Genomic DNA, 21240 nt, shown 5'->3' on the forward strand with positions numbered 1-21240 from the left:
ACTCGAACACAAGGTGCCTCTTTGGAAATTCACTCCTTTGTTTAAATTTTGTCCTCTGGTACAATTAAGATGACACCGACGCCCTCTTTCATACCACCAGCCTGAAAAGGGCCATCCTGTTTTCCAAAATCTTCTCCCTTTTAGGCCAAATGCCCATACTTCCAACAATTTTTTTAAAATGAAATGCATTCTACTATTATCCCATTTCAAACGTGAAACTCAGAATTGGGTACGGTATTCTGACGGAGCTCAGAGCCTTCGAGTTTCAAGGGGCAATCCTTTCCCATGCTCTGGTCTCCTTCGAATGAGGCAGAGTCTATGGAAGAGGTTCTTGACCTTGGCTGAATGCGTTCTTGACCTTGGCTGCACGCTGGAATAATCACCTGGGAAGCTTTAGGAACTACTGATGCTTAGGGCCTACCTCTCAGAGATTCTGATACAACCGTCTGGGGCTCTGCCTGGTTATCAAGATTTTTTTTTTCTAAAGGTTCTAGGTGATTTTAATGAGCAGCCAATGTTGAGAGCTACAGATACAACAGATGTTGATCTCTCTCTGTGTTATTCTATTGGCTCACACTAAACTCATCACACGCAACCTTTTGCCTTGAATCCCTGCCGAGCCAGGTCTTCCTCATCATGCCCTTGAGGAACTGATTAGCTGAACTTAATGGCAGGCTTTTACAATGACTCCCAATAAACGTCATCAGTTTGGTGTGCGTCCACTGTTGTAAGGCTATTGAAGGTCAAGTCAATTGAGCTGCATATTGACTATCTGCTCTCTCTTTAGCTTTGAGTCTTTAACATGCTTCTGGTATCTTCATGGAAAACATGAATAAAATTGTAGATCTCTGAACGACACTCTACTGAAAATTCTATGGGAAATAAATGACAGCAAGTGCTTTTTAAGCAACTGGATATTCTTTCACAGATAAGGGCTAAAGATTTACGGTCAGAGATAAGTCCAGGAGCATGGCGTCATTCCTAGAATGAAATGTTTCATACAGCTCTCCAAAGTTCTCTGGTGGCAGTGGTAGGTAGTTAGTCAGACACGAGCAGGTCCCTGCCCCGTCCTGGATGGAGATCATCTTTCCCTCCCCCATCTGGACACTGGTGATCAGAACGTGCCCAGAGGTCCTCCCTCTTGTGGTCAAGGACCACCGCTAAGTTTCCAGCCTTATCAGGACCAAGCAAGATAAAACTGCCAGAACAGGTTGGTGCAGGCACACCAAGACCCAAAAGGTGACTCAGAGTGACAGGGTGGGGTTCGTTATGCTGTAATTATAATAAATTAGCATTGCAGTTTTTGTTCCTCCCCACCCCCCGGTGTTTCACTTGGGTGCTTATGGGTAAGCACCTGCGCACTAAGGGAGAAGTAATATAACCTAAAGCTGTCAATCAACTTGTCAGTCAAATGACGCAGGACACAGGGAGGGACCACTACTCTAAAAAAACCCAACCCCACCCCCCTTGTGGGACCGCTTCTGGTTTCCAGACAGCCGGCTCTTGTCCTTTCTCAGGAGCACACTTCTGCTTTGTTTAACAGAACTCTTGTTACTTAAAACTGCTCTATGTCTCTCGTCTGAATTCTTTCCCTTGAGAGGACAAGAACCAAGGAAACGGCTGTTCTGCCAGTGACAGCAGCAGCTAGCGCAAGCCCCCATGCTGGGCTGCCAGGGTGCTGCCGGCGGAGGACATCTCCTGTGTGTGACTGCCCCAGTCTTATTTATTTTTAAAAATTTATTTATTTATTTATTTATTTTTGGCTGCACTGGGTCTTCATTGCTGCGTGCGGGCTTTCTCTAGTTGCGGCGAGCGGGGGCTACTCTTCGATGCGGTGCACTGGCTTCTCACTGCAGTGGCTTCTCTTGTTGCGGAGCACAGGCTCTAGGCGTGCGGGCTTCAGCAGCCGTGGCACGTGGGCTCAGCAGTTGTGGCACATAGGTCCTAGAGCACAGGCTCAGTAGTTGTGGCGCACGGGTTTAGTTGCTCCGCGGCATGTGGGATCTTCCCGGACCAGGGCTCGAACCTGTGTCCCCTGCATTGGCAGGCGGATTCTTAACCACTACGCCACCCGGGAAGCCCTCCCCAACCTTATTTAAATCAACTGCCATGTGGACCAAAACTGCTCTAGTGATACCATCTCAAGATGCTCTGAGCCTATAGGAAGACTATATTAATACACATCTCACTGGCCAGAAAATGAACTGTTCGTTGGTTTCTCCAGAGCTGGAAGGTCTTTGACTCCATTATGAAAGCATCATTCAACTTTGTATGAATGAGGAGACGATATGGCAGAACACAATCGAAAGGCTTCCAGTAAATTTTGGGAAGGTAAAGTTAGATTTTGTAGAATATTTTTTTTAATTTCAAAAAGTGGTATTTCTCTTGCATTCACAGCACCAAAATAGAGTAAGACTCTAAACTGGCATTTTCAGTCTTTCCCCATCTTCAGTAAAGCTGATTTTGTACCTGTTCTTTCTCAATTCTGGCTGTGCTCTCCTCCCTGGGGCATCTGAGTGAAGTCTCCTACTTCCTTCTATCACAGCAAAGAGAGCTGCACTTGAATTATCTCCAGGTATAAAAAACATACAAAGTCAGACGTCTGAGCACATCTGCTTCACAACACAGGGAGCAGCTCTGCGAACCTGTTAACTGGTGTCTGAATCTCATGCTTGGAATCACCCGGGGCAGGACCACCTCATCCAGGGCTCCTGCAGGCCCTAACAGTCACTAAACACCCCCGAGACCACTTTGAACCAAACTCTCACCTGTAGTGAGGATGGATACAGTATACAGTGGGTTCTATTTCCGCCCGAAACATAGTAGAAAATGTCTGCTATCATCTCCTGGCGTTTTTCAAATGCGTGTTTAGTAGATAGACAACTCCTCATGTGTCTACACATGTCTTTAAAAAAAAACCCCATAAGAATTTTCTATAGGGGACTTCCCTGGTGTTGCAGTGGATAAGACTCTGCGCTCCCAATGCAGGGGGCCTGGGTTCAATCCCAGGGAACTAGATCCCACACGCGTGCCACAACTAAGAGTTCACATGCCACAACTAAGGAGCCCGCCTGCTACCAACTAAGGAGCTGGCGAGCCGCAACTAAGGAGCCCTGGAGCCACAACTAAGAAGCCCACGTGCCGCAACTAAGGAGCCCACGAGCCACAAGTAAGGGCCGGCGCAACCAAATAAATAAATAAATAATTTTTAGAAAAAGAATTTTCTATAAAAGATTCCACTTTAGGCCAAGGGTACATCAGACTTTGCATTCTATAGTATAGACAATTTTTCCTGAATTTTTGCACTCACATATTAATCTTTTATATGGTATTTAATAAACAGACTTAACATTATTTTTAGCCAGCCTGCTCTTCCTGGATACTTAGGTCAGTTCCAATCTTTTAATTCTGCCATGGCTATCTTTGCCATTTGTCATTTCACATATTAGAATGTATCCTTAAGATAAATTCCTAGCAGTGGGATTCAAGGTAAAAGTGTATGTCTGTGTGTGTGTGTGGGGGGGGGGGGTGTATGGGGCTCTTATTTTTCTTTATAAACACCGTGAAATATAATACTGAAAGCTACATGAGACGTGTAATACTTAAATGACTATAAAGCAAGCACCAGTAAAATGTTACCAACAGCCCTACAAGTCCCTATTTTGCCTCTACCCTTTATAACCCTCATCATCCTTCCAGAAGAAATTACTCTATTTTGTGGTATTCATTCAATTATCATCAGAAAACATGCATTTTGAAGAACCGTAAGCCAAAGGAAAAAAAAATCCAGGATGAGATCTAACACGTGTAGATTTACTAGGAAATCACTGTAAGCTTGGCTTGTCTGAAGCCAGCTTCTCGCTTTATCTTTGCTCATGGGTGCTGCTTATAAGGAACAACATAAAAATAACATGAGAAACAGAAAGAGAGGGTTGGTGATGGGAGATAGAACTGTCACACGGGATTGTACTCACCACAGGGCGAGTCGTTGCTCAATTTCCTTGAGAAAATTTGTATGAAATTTGTGCAAAGGTTCAAAATTCGGGAAAATGAGACTTTTCAAGGTTTCGGGCATGGAGTCCTCTTTGCTTACTGTGCTCTGAAACCACTGGGAATAAAAAGAGGACACTCTTAGAGGCGTTAAGGTGAAGGAAGAAGGTCTGCAACTCTTCAGAGGTAACGCTGCAGCCCACCACGCGTGGAGGCTAAAGGGCTTTCCTGCCGCGTCTGTAGCATTTCAAGAGCATCAAGGGCTTTCAAGCTTTACTGCTTTCCCTCCTTTCATTAGATGGGGTAAGAAGTACCCATCTCTTCGTTAACCGCTTCCTGCAGTTTGTTACCAATTGACTGTGGAAGTCGGGACAAATCTCTGAAGTGGGCAGATACTGAAATCAAAACTTCCATTATGGCCAGCTCACTGGGTCATTGCTGAGTTATACCACTTCACGCCCTCTGGTTTAGTCCTTGAGAAACTTCCATCTCTGCTCCTTCGTTGAAATGCTGAGCAAGAGGATGGCTGAACCAGAGAGGTGAAGCCTCTGCCTTCACACACATTACTCATCTCACACATTACCCACCTGACCTGAAGTCCAGGTGGGTCCCACAATGATTGCTGAGCACCTGCCCAGGTCACCACGGCTGCCCTAGCGGCACAGAAACCCAACGATTCCAACTGACCTCCAATGGGCTAGGTTCCTTCCCAGAATCCAGGATCATAAAGTCATCTGCCATGCTTTGAATTTGTTTCCAGGACTGAACAGGACTGATTAATAAAAGGCAGTCTTTTGGGCAGATTTTGCCGACATGGCTCAATTTATTGGCAAAGATAAAACAAGGCTTCTAATTCGCCTCTGAGGTCTCCCTCGAGCAAAAACAAAGGGCAAAACATGAAATGTTCTACATCGGTGCAGGCAGACAGTAAAACGTTTAATTTTAAATTTCTCCACTTTAGAAACTTCCTTCCTTTGCACTTAAAAATCACAGTTAAAAAAGCTTTTTAGAGCATATTCCAAATTAAACATACTATTACTGCCTAATTTCTACAACCCAGAACCAGAATTCTTTTAATTGGAGTCAGAGAACCCAACATTTAATTAGATCCAGCTTGTCTCCTAAAGCTGAGCATCAGTCAAGATAAATTATGTAATCTAAGGCTTTAGGGGAAACGCTACACATACCGAAGTGATGACTTCAAGATCCTTCAGATACGTTCTCTCAGTGGTGGAGACTTCCTTAGCGATGAAGTACGCTTTGTCAGTTGGGAATCTCTGCAAAACCCATTAAAAGAAAGAAGACATAATAATTTGAGCCTAAAGTCTCTAAGCATGTCCTGATCATAAGAAAGTCCTAACTAAAGTGATACATTGCTAACTTACGACCTTTGGTTGACTGGTATCAAGGCTAAATAAACTCTTATCTATTCTCCTTTTTTGGTGTGAGAGGAACTAGGATAGAAAATGGGTTTCTATGATGAGAAAACTGTCTAGGAATGTTTCCTTCCGTGTAAATACCACCCGCAGTGAAAGGCCTCGAATGAGTGTGTTAGCTGCCACTGAGGACTATTCATTCAATACTGGGCACCTGAAAATCTAATTAATTAGGATAATAGAGTGGTGCAGGCTTCAAGGAAATGAACCAAACAGAAAGCACAGCAGCCTTTGTCCTGGGCATCGTGGGCTGGTGGTATTGATTTTTAGGAAATGGAAGTGACGTTGTTCATGGGAACACGAAGGGCGCTGATCCAAAGGGACATGGGTTACAGCAACTAGAGTCCACTGGTTAGGTGGGCAGGCAGCACCGCCCTAGAGCAGGTCTGCCATTGGTTTTGCTTCTCTTTAACCAACAATTAAAAGGAAATGCCTTGTTGTTAACCATCTTGCTTCCTCCCACAAGAGTCCAACTGATTCCACCTCTGGGGATACACACAAAGCAGAGATGAGAACAGATACTTTACACCCACGTTCCCAGCACATTACGACAAAATAGCCAAAAGGAGGAAACAACCCAGCCGTCCATCAACAGCTGGATGAATACACAAAATGTGGTATCCCCATACAATGGAGTACTAGTCAACCTAAAAAAGGAAGGAAATTCTGACATGTGCTACCAACGTGGATAAACCTTGAGGACAATTATGCTGAAGGACATAAACCAATTACACAGGGACAGACACTGTATGATCCCACTAATATGAGGTTAATGCCTGGAGTAGTCAGTTCATAGAGACAGAAAGCAGAACGGTGGTTGCCAGAGGCCGGGCGTGGGGAGATAGCGCTCAACGTGCATGGAGTTTGTTCGGAAGGATGACCGAGTTCTGGAAACAGTGAGGATGGTTACACAACACTGTGAACGCACTTAATGTCACTGAACGGTGTGCTTAAGAATGGTTCACATGGTAGATTTTATGTTATGTGTATTACTGGAAATTAAAAAAAAAGATCAACAGGCGAGCGCCTGCCGTCCCCACACCTTTCTCCGGCCGTCGTCCTCGTCGTCAGTCCGAGGGCCCACCTGGTCATTCAGCAGCGGGCTGACCAAGGGGGAGGCCTGCTTGGCGTCGGGGCTCAGGTTGGGCGACAGGATGGTGTTGGTGGCTCCGCCCTGCGAGTTGATGGACAGCTCTGAAAGGTGAGGGCTGCCAGTCAGGGAGCCTGTTTGGGGATGAGAAGTATTAAAGAAAAGAAAAAAAAAAAGTAATTCCTTCTGGGACCTGGTGTCCACTTACAATTGTCACCTAATCAAACCTTTAGAAGCTTGACTACCATATGGCACACTTACAATGCCCTTCGTGATTTTCTAGTTTTTTCCCTAAGTTGCAGCTGCCTTAATCCTAAAGATACTACTCAGTGGAACACAGTTATGTCATTAATGATAAGGTGGAGAACTCTGCTTGGAGCATAATTACAATAGTTTAAAAGCATCGTGTATCTGCAAATAGAATCTTCACCTCCTCACTACTGCCTCAGCTTCTAAGAATTACTCGAGAAAGACAGTGTCTATATCACAAGGAGACGTGGGAAGCGACTAGAAAATAGAGCTATTCTAATAGAAGACTAAAGGACTTGGGACACCCAGGACAGACTACATCTTGGAACAATGGGCCACAGCTAGAGAAAGGGAAAGGAGCCACCTCCCCATTCTACGAAGAACAGAAGCGAGCTTGTTATACCTGGTGATGTCACTCCATGTCTCTCTCACTGTTTGGGACAGAAACACTAGTATCACAATTACAGCAAAGGTGATCATTTAAAAATGCAAAGCTGAAGATCATTACATTATCACAATTCCCCTTTATGAGTCAAAAAATGATAGGTAATTAATCATTCCTCTGAGAAGGATACCACAGTAAATAACAGGAAAATGTATAATTACCCGAGTCAGCCAAATGAGATGATGTGCACATGAAACTCTGTGCCAACAGAATTTTGCCAATACCGATACCTCAACCTTTTGAAACTATTAATAAAATGAGATGTTTCAAAAGCTACTTCTAAACTAAGTGTTTTGCCTAACAGTTTTATAATTCTAAAGCAGATGTGCAAAAACTAGGATTAGGGTAAACAAAGTTCCAGTAGCCTGCAGTCCTGTCAGTTACCATCATAGGGAAAGACGACATAAACGCTTTCTCCATTTTCCAATATGCAGGTTCATGCTCATGGCTACTCAGCACGGTATCAAGGATCTCGGTAGGAAAGGGGAAGTGTGGTTTTCCAGGAATCCCCCCATTTTCTGGACCTCTATCCTTTCTCTCTGGATTCATTCATATTCACTCGGAAATTACAAGACAGCTCAGCCTCGAATGAAGCTGATGGAGTTGGGTGATGAACTTGATCCCAGTACGAATGAACCCTGCAGAAGCCGCCAACCAGCCCCCACCCGGTCCCAGGTTGACCAGCTAGCTGTGTCACCTACACACGGGTGAAAAGCCACCACGCCCACAAAAGCAACGGAAAGCAGACACCCTGCCCACTGACTGCTGGTCAGTACAATCATCCCTGAAGAACAAGATTAGAAAATGTCAGGTAAAGTCAGATTCCAGAAGTTCGCATTAAAAAATAATCCCTCCATTTAAATTCCTTGCATTTTCGTAGACATCCTTAAAACAAAGTCCTGATGTGAGACAAAGACGCAATCACCCCACACACCACCAGACCCAGTAAAACCCGGAGAAAAAGGCCAGAAATTGCTTCACAAATGTCAATTTTATTGACACTAGTGCACAACCGAATACAATCATTTCGAGAGAATTGGAACTTGTCAAATAGAAATAGTGACAACAATCATAACTGCAATTGATTCAAGGTACTACACTACTCTCTTTAAAAAAAAAAAAAAAGAATCACAAAAAGAAAAATGTTATCACTACAAAGAGGAATTAGAGAAGAGAAATTCTGGCAGTCTGTCTGGAGATCAAAACATTTCATGCATTTGTGAGTTGCTATTGGAGGGTCACCTTTTATTTGTCCACCATCATCTGGCAAAGCATGGGGGCTTACCTTCAGCTCTCACACTATGTATGAGACCAGGTGAGGCAGCGTAAGTGAGAACATGCTGGGCCTTGAATCTGCAGTGACGTGGGACAGAAAAAGCGTTCTCCTCCTCATTGAAAGAGTTGGAGCCAAGAACGAAAAGCAGTTAGAAGGCTAGCTTGAAGGAGGCGTGCAGGCGGGGAAACAGTACCCATTAGTCCCTGGACGGCATCCAGCAGCAGATAAAAAACCAACTGCCACATGGCAAGGGAGAAAATAAGGGAAAACACACTCGAGTACAACCATGTCCCCCCTCCAAAGGTCGATAGTTGCCCTAGTGAATTTCCCCGGGGACACTTCAGTTTGGTAGACCTAGCGGGCCAGAAGGGTGAGCTAACAGACCAGGGCTCCGGGAGAGGTGCCACCCTGCCAAGAAGGCAGGAAACATTGCAAAGAAGATAGCAATCTAGAAGACACCCCACTGGAGCACACTGGAGACAGGATTCAGAAAGCAGGACACCGAGAGTGAACCTGATGACAACCACGTTCCTATGCAGAGTCCGGGACAGTTCTGGGTTCAGCTACGTTCTCACTCACGTGGCCTAAAGGTGTGTGTGACACCGAAGTTACACGTGCAATACACAACCTTGGAGGATGACCAAGTTAGGGTAGCCCATTTCCATTTCCTGAGAGGCTACTTCAACGGGCTTTGTGTCTACTAACGGGGCCCAAGAAGGCCAAGGCGATGAGTGTATTTAAACAGTAAGACCAATAAATCAATAAAGACCAAGCAGTCTGTTCTAGAAATCTATCAGCAATGCTAAGCAAGGGAAAGGTCCCAAACTCTGAGGTTCCATTTACCAATCTGAGCCACATCCATGGAAAATAGCCTCCTTCTTCCTCTTGCAAGAGAAACTCCTCAAGGCTTTGAAAATTCATAGATGACATATTCCAAACAAAAACAGGTAGCTCATTTACCATTCAACAATCAATGGAATATGCTGACGAGAGTAATTAGTAGAATTTGGCAGCTTGGTAATTAAAATTCTCTTTTGACTAGCAGCCAGTGTGTGACAAGGGTCTGTACAAACTGGTGTCCACGCAGGGCCTGCCCCCGGTCAAGTGTGAAGAGTTGTGTCTGAAAGGTCAATGTCTAAGGTCACACTTACTAGAGCTACATGTAACCAATTTTCACTGAAGTCATCCATTTTACAAAAAAAAGCAAACAAACATGATGTTACATAAAATGACTCCGCCGGGTTTCTGCAGCCTTATAAAGCTTGTTCCCATCACACAGTCTGTCACCTGCCTTGAAGGCACAGCCCTGGTCAATGAGAAGAAATGGTGACTGGTGCTCACGGCTACTCCATGAACTTATTAATGCCTGGGAATTTTTATCACTTTCCTCCTCTATGACAAATTGACACAAAGGAATTTCTTTCAGCAAGGGGCTCTAGTAAATAATTTGGGGGGCGGGCAGAATCTTCTAAGAAACCACCTGGATATTAAGGCAATAGGTGGAAAAAAGTCTGAAGAGATTAGAAAAAGATCAGTTACCGCCCTAAAAGTCTGGAAGCTTTTGATTCTTAAAAGAATTTTTTCCTATTTTTAGAAATTGCCCTGCAGGTTTTTAGGCATTCAGTTATATTTCTGGTTAATAACTTTCAAGTCCCTCACCTCTACCAAATAATGTCATGACACTCCTCCCTTCCCCCCCACCCCGATCTCCATGTCCCCGTCCCTACCCTTAATCTGTATCAAGAGGGCTGAGTTTATGTCACTCCCAAGGATTAAACATGCCTTCACTAATGCTGCTCTTGAGGGGGAGCATTTCTGGTTAACTGCTTTAAAAAAAAATCCTTTTAAATGTACACATTCTCATGGCACCAACAATTATGGAACTTCAAATTAGCACTGCAATATGTATGGATTTCAATTTATCACCCAGCCCAGAAACTGGGTTAGCTGCTCTATCTTTTCAATGTAATATACATTCGTAATTCTTCTCTCTGGCTGCACAGGGGAAGTTGGATTTGCAGCATCACCCAGACTGGAGCATCTCTTGACCAGCCCTCCACCAGAGGCACATAAACAGCGGGAACATGGTTTATGATCAAGAAGCCAAACTCACGCCTGCCTTCCGCTCTTGGGACTGGGTACAAGCCGCCTAGTGACCATCTACTTCCTCTGACTATACTAAAATGGCTTAAGAACAAACTCACACAAGCCTGGGGAAAGAGGACTTTCTAATCTGTTTTTCCAGTAATAAAAATGGCATTTCGAATACTTAGTTGTACCTGTCCTGTGTTTTAAACTAGTCAATAAATTGGGAATCCTCATTTTTAATTAGATAAGTGTTATTTTTCCTGTTAAGGAGGGAAACAGAAAACCTGACAACTTTAAAAATAGTAATCCATAGATTTGGTAAGTATTAAAATATCTGAGAATGAGAATACAGATGAAAATGAGACTGTTGATTGCTTTCTCAAGTCTTCTTTTCAAAATTATAAAAAGTACAATTATTTAAAAAGTATCTATGAGGATTTCCTCAATATTCTCCCAAAGTTCTGTATTTGGCAAACGTCTAGATGCCAGTCATCTATTGTGATTTGTCTCCTGCCATTTGCTTCTAAAATATAGGAGATTGTAACTCTATGTACCCAGAATATGCTTCAAAGGCACATGTAGGAAATACATTACAGATGCAGGTTTGCATTTATTTTTAAAAAGGCTCTTTTTAAATCCACAATCTCCCTCTAAAAGAGAAGACAAACTCTCTCTGGAGATGGTCAGCATTTGAAAGCCAGTTACCAAAAAAAAAAAGGTCAATACTGTATTGATTCATGAGAAGTCTCCAGAGCAGGCAGGATTCACTCTAGTCTGATAACTAAGCGGGGTCCCACCCCAATGGAATATGGTGAGAAAAAAAGAGAGAGAGGAAAAAAAAAAAAGGGCTGACAATGTTTCACTGAAGTTACAAGATTCCACAAGAAAAACCAGGTTATAGGATTACCAATCTCAGCAGGGTGGCCTTCTTCTTGATAATTTAGGTTGTTGCGCGTAATGTGCGTGCTTCTTAGACCAAGTTCCTTGAAGAAAAGTTTTACAAGCAGCTAAACATCAACGTTACTGTTCATCATCAAGCAATTCAGAAAAGCAACAGAAATGCAACTTGCAGAAAAAGAAAGAGAAATGCTGCTAATGGGAAAATGATAGCGAATGCACTAGCTTGTTCTCGTTTATGGGGAAAAGATAAAGGAGAATTCTCCTTTGTCTGAACACGGTGGTGGTGTTGGCAGTGTCTGGGCTGGGGGACATGGTGCTTCGTACCAATGAAAAACACCATCTTGTACTCAGGACAAAGCTTCAGCCATCAGTCGGAAAGAACAGTTACAATTGACAGTTTTTACAGCAAGATACCTGTTAGGACAAGTAAAAGCCTCTTCAGTTGAGATTAACAAGAGCTATTAATCCCGTGCATACACCGTTACGTGAGTTTGGCCTTCCATGCTTAAAGAATCACCAAGCTCGTTGTTACTGGAGAAACCAGCCACCTTCCCAGTGGAATACATCCACGCTTCCGTGAAATACTGCGCTCCCAGCCGTGGAGAGAAGGCAGAACCAGACAGTATCTGTGAGAGCCTACATTCTGGGTAGACAGCAAACTACAGACAGCTCGCTGGCCATGAGCAGCCACTTGGGCTGAGCTAGAGGCGTCTTCTCTACATTTCTATCTATCCCCACTCCCCAACAAAACACACACACACAGCTAAATTCTCTTATACGCTACGTAAAGTTTGCTATCCCCATTGGAATAGATGTCACCATTCAAAATAGGAAGCCAGCCCTCTGGTTAGCTGTCTGAGCTCCGCCCACGTAAGCTCCTGCCACAGATGCTCTCTGTTTCCACGAGCCCTGCCCCGCCCTACAGAGATCCTGCTCCCTTCCAAGGACCATCCCCACCTCCACACGGCACAAAGTGCGGGCTTGGAGAAGATGGCATCAGAAAAGTGAGGTCTTCCGTTCATCTTCTATTTCCCCACCTTTAGTGAAATACGGTACCACCGAGCATGACCGCTCAGGATGCCTCCGTGATAAAGCTTGCTGTTTAGTGAGCAGGATCACTGTATTCTAGAAGAAACAGGTGTTCCAAGTACAAACTGGTATTCAGTCATGTTAAAAAAAAAAAAAAAAAAAAAGACATCAGACAGTGCTCCAACAACGCAGGGAACAGGAGGTACACCATGCTTTGAGGATAAAAGACAGAACGCTGGGGAAAAAAAGTCTTCTCTTAGATAGGTACATGCTGACCACAGAGTGCATACCACGGCACAACAGAAAAATGTTTTCTCAAATTTATTCAACAAATGACAAAAATGAGAATGAAGTCCCCAGCCTTGTCTATTTTAAAACTAATTCAGTGTATTAGAAATTTTTAATAAAATATTAAATGTACACACAGAGAGAACAGAAGGGAACTGGATTAATAACATAGGCCAAGCTTGTGAGATTGGGTTAGTTAGGTTTTCACAGCAACCTTCCAGGCAGAAAGGAGGTGAGGGTGAGGGACTGAATCCACTGGCCATTCAGGTGCGTGTGTAGAGAGCAGCGGGTGTGTGTGTTCTTGACTAAGGAAAGCCTATCTTTGGTCTTTCTATAAATCACTGCGGGCAGAGTGACAAATGCTTTCCTTCTTACAAAGGAACTGCAAGGCCCAGGAAAAAGCAATTGTTGGGCCCAGTTTCATGAGCCAGAAAGGTCATCTGTGAAGACTGACAGGCCCATCAGAGGCTCCAAAATGACCCTTCTACTGTTTCCTATTTGAGAGTCAGTTAACAACCTCAATTTATAATAAAGCAGAAGGACTGCCTCCAAACTCCCGGTACCACTAACACCTCTACCTCTTACTCAAAAGTACAGTTAATTACTGTCCGATGCTTTGTTACACACACACACACACACACACACACACACACACGTCCCTGCTCCCGCCTTAGTACTCTTGGTTTATGTTGCATTTTGCAGTGATTTCTAACTTCTATTCTTCAATATTCTCAAGTTCTTGCACCTGACCCCTAGCAGCAAGCTCACGTAATCCTCAGTACCATTTCCATGGCTGCATTCACAGCACCTGCCTTGAAGCTAACCTTTCACACCAGCTCTCAACTGCAAACTTAGACCAGATACCCCGTCAACAGTGGGTTTTCAATCCTCCCTACTTTCCAATACCAAACCACGCTAAGACATATCAGAGCACCCTGACCTAGAACCCACACGAAGACGCCAAGGAGCTGCCTTCCGCCAGAAGTGATAACCGAACACCAGGGGCCAAGGAGACCGCCGAAGGCTGCTTCCAAGGCTAAGCTGTGATGGGGGCATCATTCAGTCCATCCACACTGAAACGACCCTGAACAAGTCAGAGTCTCTTCAATTTTTAAAGCTTTAAAAAAAGGAGATTTACTAATTCTATCTTAGCTTCCACCAGGGTGTTTAACGGCTTTGACTGGGGGAAAAAAAAAAAAAAAAATCCCCCATGCTGGAAGTTTCATCTATGTTTTCTTGAGCGATGTGTTCTGAATTTTATGAAGCAAGACCTGTTTTTCACAACAAGACTCTACTCACCTCCTCCCAAATATGTATCTGACACACAAATCAGCATTTGCAACTTTTGTTTATAGAGGAAATACTTAAAAATCCCTAGGTTACCCAGGAAACAATAAACAGCTCTTTTCCAAGTAGGTATCCAAACAGGTGGCAACCAGGCCACTTCTGACCTTTGATGCCTACAACGCTAGGCCAAGCCATCATGGGTATTTTTTGCTTTTCATCGTTATTATTTTTTTAATAAAAAGAGAGCTGCTACATTAAGTGGCATGCTTATTTTGATCTAAACGTCATGGCTTCATTTCAACAACTAGCAACTGGTGTTAGAGGTACGCAGTGTAGAGACCCCATTTCCCTGTATTACGTTTCATTCAACTAAACAGAAACAGATGGAATTAGACTAACGAGGAAAAAGCAGCGCCAGTAAATTCTTTAAATGTCGCCAGACTCAAGTTCTTTCATCACTTCCTTCTTGCAGAAGTTCATCCGCTAGTACCTTTCCTTCCGTATGTTCTTATGAACTTGGCTAACATGGCTGAGTGTAAACTCAGAGAGCTGCCAGCAACAGGTTATTTTGAAATGTTCACCTCTTTCGGGTTCAAAGACACTTTCTCTATTGCAAAGATTGCATTGAAAGACTCTTCTGCAGTTTGCTTTGTAAAATTGGCAGCAATAGAGTTGACCCTTGGACAACGCGGGGGTCAGGGGTGCAGACCCTCCGAGCAGTGGAAAATCCACGTATAACTTATAGTAGGCCCTCTTTATGTATCTACACTTCCGCATCTGCGGATTCTACCAACCTTGGATCGTGTGGTACTGTGGTATTTACTACTGAAAAAAGTCTGAGCATAAGCGGACCTGCGCCATTTATACCCGTGCTGTCCCAAGAGTCAACTGTAGACTCATCCCCATGAAACTAGAGGAAGGCCAGCCTTAGAGTAATTAAGCTCATCAGGGGAGGAATGTTTATAGACTACAAAGGAGAAGATCCAGAAAAAAAGAGCCTTTCTTGGGGATGCAGCTCAGACAGCTTTAAATTCTGGTTAATGAAAATGAGGGCCTAGGCAAAGAAGAGTGATCGAGACAGAAGCAAATAAACTCAGAATAAACCTAATAATGAAGGGGACCCCAAGTTTCTTAATTTAAGGCTGGGCCTACCTGTAGCCCAATCACTCACTGATGACTTCAATTGCACCAAACCCATACTGTGTTGAAACAGGGAATAGCATTTTAAGTGGAAAAAGTTGATTAAAACCATATGAACGCTGGTTAAAGCTATGAAAAAGGGAGGTGATGCACATTCACAACAGTTTTAACAAAATTTTAAATGGCAGCTTAATATTTTAATTTTCTTCTTTTAGGAACTGCTTGCCAACACAATCAAACTGACTCCAGAGCGAAGATGCACGTGGGGTTTCTGATTCAACTGCGGGCAGGCTGGATTTTGTATACTTGGTGGAAATTTCAAGAGGCTCATGCTGTATTTTGGTTTTGCTGTGTGTGTGTGTGTGTGTGTGTGTGTGTGTGTGTGTGTGTGTGTGTGTGTGTGTGTGTGTGTGTGTGTGTGTGTGTGTGTGTGTGTGTGTGTGTGTGTGTGTGTGTGTGTGTGTATTTAAAGCATTACTTGGTTTGAATCTTCAAAGAAGTTCTGGAGCATCAAATGGAAATTATTCACATTTTTAAGTGCAGGCCACAGCAGCACCATTTGGTGAGATAAATCTGTGAGAAATTTCCAAATACGAATCACATATGTGGAGAAGAATCTGGCTCACAGACTTCCTTTAATAACTAAATGCCTGTCTAATAAAACGGCATCATGGCATACAGATGACTGGTCAAGGAGCTGGGGCAATCCACTGTAAGTTCTGGAACTCATTAAATGCAGTTCTTTACGAGGATTTCTTGCATTTTTATGCTGCCCGAACAAGCAGCAACAAAAATCAGTCACAAAAGGATCTATAATTTACAGGTTTTGAAATACTATCTAACAAAAGATATTCATGCGCGGAGGCCCCGGAGTAGCCCTGAGTGGCTTGAAGATTCCTGTTTCTATATTTGGTTTGTCTTCCACCCAAGGCTTTAAGATGTCATTGCACAGGAGCGGCCGCGATCTGAAGACTTGGCTTCCTTATTGATGCAGGCGACCCCCACACTAGCTGTTGCCTTAGAAAAACTCGCTCTGACGGGTCCTGCGAAAGAAACCCTTTGGAAGTCTGAAAGAATTCACAGGTCTCTAATCTCTGCTGCCTATTTGGTCACACCCAACCCCATCTCTGATCTTCCTGCACTTTGTTCAACTTCAGGGATGTGCCTGCCCTTCTTATACCACACAGTGAGATTCCAGAGGCCAGGGAAGGACCCGGGGACCAGAGTCTCACAGCAGGCAGAAGGCATGGAAGGTGCGGGGCGCTGGGGTTGGCATGCAGCCTGCTGGCTTTTCTCTGACCTCCTCACCTCAGTGAACTGGCTCTACCATCAGACTCAAAGAATGCTTAGGTTTACTCACCCAGCAGCTCTCTTTACTAGTGCAGGGAAAGCTCTCCCAGAGGCAATGAGTGTAAACTCCCAGCACTTCAGAATACGTGGCTTTTGAAAAAACTACACACCTTCCCCCGCTCCCGCCCCAGTTTCTTTTAAGCACCGTTAATCACACCAAAATTGCCACTCTCACAAAGACTGACTGTGAAGCAGAAACTGAGTTGCTTGGCTGGTACAAAACCAAACCGGAGAAAAACTCTACCAGTGACCCTAAAAGTGGAAAATCTCGTCAATATAGAACTGGGTACACCACCGTTGATCAGTTGCTTTTGAAACACTTTGGATAAAAAGTCATCTCTTCGGGGAAAAAGCAAAACAAAATAATTACTGGAATATGTTTTGCTTTGGGGGTTTGCATCTGATGATTCACATTCTAAGCCAGCTAAGTTAATACCTTTTGCTCATTCATATTTCATGATCAGACTGCTGCAGGATTAGAGGTAAAAAGAAGACTCATTTGAACACACCACCTTCACAAATAAACCACAGATTCCACATGTGACTCTGCTTAACTCACGTTTGACTGCTTTTTTATATAGCAAATTGACATCTTTTTCTAAGCTCAAAACAGAATATGCAAAAATGGGTTATAACTGCAAAAACCCCACAATATAAAAAGCAGTAGTTCTTCCTACCTAACATGGACTGTAATAAACCTAAGTCTACATGATTCCTGGTCTCCATATGATTTTAATTATTAATCCATACAAGAGTCTCAAAATATAAAATACTGAATCCAAAAGGTCCTAGTGCATCAAGCTGTCACATAGAGTTAAACACGGAAGTCCAGAGACCAAGGTTCTGGTTTTAGATTTGCCATGCAACGGCTGTAGGACTATGGGAAGTCTCTTCCCTTCGTCAGAACAAGGTTTCTCATCCGTAAATAAAGGTTTAACCTAGGTGACCTCCAAGGTCCCTTCTGGCTTCAACATTCTGTGACTCTGTTGAACATGTAAATCTAAATAAAGCAAAAGATGAACAGACTACTTCAGTGAACATCTTTCAAGCTATCCAATAATCAACTTGATTCATCAATCATGCACTGAATCAAATGATTAGGAAGATAAAGCAAGTGTGTGTAAAAATGGATTAAGTTTTCAGAATCTTTAAAATCAACTTCTCAACATTCACGTGGACAGAGAGTCACGCGTGAACCACAGGGTCTATCAATATTTCTGCTTATTCAACACTGTGGCCAAATTCTACTCAGTTTCCTAAACTTGCTTATTAGCTCTTCCCCATGACAAAGCCACACGATGAGTTTTAGTAAGGCCACTCGCATGGCGGCACGTTTAGGGCTGGATCATTACAACTCTTTTCAATAATTTTGTAGTTACTTAGGATCTAAAATTTTTATTCTACAATTTATCTTTTTAAAAAAAAAGTACCAAAGACTAAAAAGTACCAAAGAGCAGGCATGAAGAAAAGCATTTCAATGGTGACGCTTTTCTTATTTGGCAAGCAAGCCAACATTTCAGCTGACACTTCCATCACATTCCACTAGATTCTAGAAGGCAATAGTGTCTGGCTGAGAAATGACCCTGGCAGCCTAGCAGAGCCATCTGGGGACCCCAAGGGGGCACTCCAGACCAATCTGATCCAAATTTCTAGGGTCAGGGCTCAGGCAATACCAATTTTTTAAATGTCCCAGGTGATTCCAAAGTGCAGCTAAGGCTGAGAAGCAATGCAAGTTCAAACCAGGCTTTTCCATCTGAAATGCAGAAACGCTGGGTGAAAGGCACTGGTGTAGATGGTTAAGATTTAAAAAGAAACCAAACCTCTCACTACTTCTACTTTCTTTTTTCCTGCACAGAGAAGCAGCCAGAAGTCACTGTTCCTGAGCGTGTGAATGTTAAGAATGTGCGTAAAAATCCACCAAGGGCAACGAGACTGGGAAACAGGCCTTCTCGGTGCTGTGCACTATTCAAAGGCAGGCATTGAGTTTGCTAACCTCCTGGTGCCACCAGTACCTACCCTGCGAGGTCTCACTTTTCCCTGCAGCGTCTCTCAGCAGCATCTCTGTGTTTCACCAAGAGGCTCTGACGGCCAGAGTTCAACACCTTCTTCAACCATAACTAACGTCTGACCCATGAAAGCAAACCCAAACCAAACCAGCAATCTCATCTCGATTACAGTTCATGAAGATTTATATCATTTCACAGGAAGTCTGCAAAGAAGAAATAATCCCGAATGCTTCCAATTAAAATATTCACTAGTCTTATTAGTAACGAAGATTTCAACAACACTTCAGCTAGCAACCAACTTACATTTGGCCTTGAATTTTGTCAATTCCTCACTTTATGAGGCACAGCAAAGCAGCCCTCCTCTTAAAGAAGGGGTTCAAAGTAAAACCCACACCTTTCCTGGGATCTCAGTGATACTTTCGTCCCAATAATCAACCAGATGGGAGGGTGATCTGTGTACACAACTGAAGATACACAGAAAATTTCCACGTAAATACAACACACTATACACATGATCAGATTCATAATAAAGGATTTCTTCCTAGCCTTCAGCCAGAAAGAGAAACAAGCTCTTGGTAACTCGTCATGGTGTGTGAAATTCTGTCCTTCTGAAAGATCTGAGAAGTCAGGCATGCCCTACCCAAACATGTGCCTGCCCCAAAACTTCCTCTAACAAAGGTCGATTAAAAATTAACAAGTCACTAGAACAGGTCATCTCCAGGGAAATCCTGGACGCACGACTCCAGGTTTGCAACCCTTGAAGACCTGCCCTCTGGTCTCCTCACTCATACTCCTCTCCCTCCTCGCTCAAAGGCAGGCCACCCAAGGACTTCTTTCTCCTCACCCCGGAGGGGGAACTCAGCACAGCTGGATTACCAAACACGAGGGGCTGGCTCAGAGGGCTGACCAGTTCAGAGTCTGAATCGCTGGATTCAGTCCCACTGCTGGTGGAGCCCTCGGTCATTTGCAGGGGTGCCAGCTGGGCTGCCTTGCTAGTGGCACACGCTGACTGCGCCATGGGGGTCCTTGAGGTTGGACCCACGAGACGTGTACCATTAGCCAGCGTTCTACCTTCCGAAGCGGCTGGGCTGGCCAGGCCTCCCTTTCCGTGGCCATCAAGCCTATCCATTGCCATCGGGGTTGATGCTACCTGGCTAAGAATGAGTGGATCTGTCTCTGACTTATTATATCTCAGATTCCTTAAGTGTGGCCTTTGTAAGATGGGGGAACCGTTTTCATAACGAGGACCCTGGCTTGGGAGAGGATCTCCTCCCACACTTCTCTCTCTACAGTCATGTGCGTTTTCGGAAACATAGCCTTGAGACCCGGTCCTGTCCCAACTCATACTTGGACTTGAACTTCTGCTGCTGGGAGACAAGGGGGTGGCCAGGGCACTGTGACTGCCTGAGGCCCTGAACATCTCGTCTATCAGAGAGCTATGCCTTGGGAGTCTGGGGCTCCCACTCATGTCAAAGGTGATGTCTGCTGAATCATCGTCATGGAATTCTTTGGAAGGAGGCCGGGAGGACTTCACAGAGTAAGGGGAAGCCCTGCGCCTAGCCTCTATTTGCCTCTCATCCCTGGACAGCAGATAAACACCACTGGTCAAATCACCCTCATAGTTGTCATTTGTTTGGGACCGTGACCGGGACGCGTGTTCCCTGAGGAGGTCGTATTCACTGTCTACATCACTGCAGTCAATGAAAGGAATGGAAGCACTGCTGCCTTGGGCAGCCCTGGATGCTGGACCTGTGCTTGGCTGCGGGGGCCGAGGTCTACTCTGCTGGGTCCTGTCCGTAACGACCTCCTCCTCTTCCTCCGTCTCCGCCCTGCCGGCCCCGTCTGCCTTCGTGCTCCCCGCCGGGCTCCTCTGCGGAGTGGGGTTGCGCTGTGGCCCGCGCTCCTCGGCCGAAGCGGTCGGGTCCCTTCCCGGCTGGCAGCTCTGGCCGCCCGGGGATGCAGCACCTTCTCCAAAGGTAAGGCTGGCACTCTGCTGAGCCTGGGTGGGGCGGGGGGTGTGCAAGAAAAGGGGGAGGGAGATGAAGAGAAAAGGGAGAGGTTATGCCACAGCTGAAAGAGACGGAGACGTGGAGTCCCACTTAATGGCATCTCCTGAAGCATCGAGTGGCCGAGGATTGCCAAAGAAAGCCTGCCCTCCCCGGTCTTAGAACAAAGCACCCCGTCAGGAATCGGGCATTCCCGAGGCTGTCTGGTCAGGATCCAGAACGTTCTTTCAGGGTGTGGAAGCCGACAGTGCAGGGTCCCCGGCAGCACAGGTGAGGCAGTGCCTCTGCTTTCCAGGACCGGCAGTCTCCTCGCGGGCGTCCAAAGTTTCTATGGAACAAGACGGTCCTTCCGGCCCACAGGGGACTGACTTCCTGAGGGGGGTGGGGGCAGGGGGAGGAGGAGAGGCATTGTGGACCTCCAAGGGCAAGTTGACACAGATTTCAGACAAATGACAAAAACGTCTTTGTTTCGATGCCTAAGGGCAGGATGGGCAGCTTACAGACTCTCTGGATTCACACGGTGAAACTGCCTTCGTGTTCTTTCTCAACAAAGTTCTTATTCTCTTGTAGAGAAAACCCTGAAAGCTCACCCAGAGACCAACTCCAGGGAAAACGAGCTCTGGCCACCCTCAGAGCAAGAGTGATGATGTGTCTTGTTGC

The 21240-nt window shown here is 44.7% G+C and overlaps 1 protein-coding gene across 4 annotated transcripts in view; it reads right to left on the reverse strand.

Annotated features, from left to right (window-relative positions):
* Positions 1–21240, reverse strand: part of FARP1 (FERM, ARH/RhoGEF and pleckstrin domain protein 1) — a 293546-nt gene that overhangs the window by 40292 nt on the left and 232014 nt on the right. For all 4 annotated transcript variants that reach the window (XM_082434609.1, XM_082434610.1, XM_082434611.1 and 1 more), the window contains 4 exons: positions 20324–20573; positions 6469–6650; positions 5178–5267; positions 3975–4108 (listed from right to left, as the gene is read on the reverse strand). In XM_082434609.1, the coding sequence (XP_082290735.1) occupies positions 3975–4108; positions 5178–5267; positions 6469–6650; positions 20324–20573 (656 nt within the window). The remainder of the gene's footprint in view (positions 1–3974; positions 4109–5177; positions 5268–6468; positions 6651–20323; positions 20574–21240) is intronic.

Source organism: Balaenoptera physalus (genome assembly GCF_965194825.1).
Source record: "Balaenoptera physalus genome assembly, chromosome: 18".
NCBI lineage: Eukaryota > Metazoa > Chordata > Mammalia > Artiodactyla > Balaenopteridae > Balaenoptera > Balaenoptera physalus.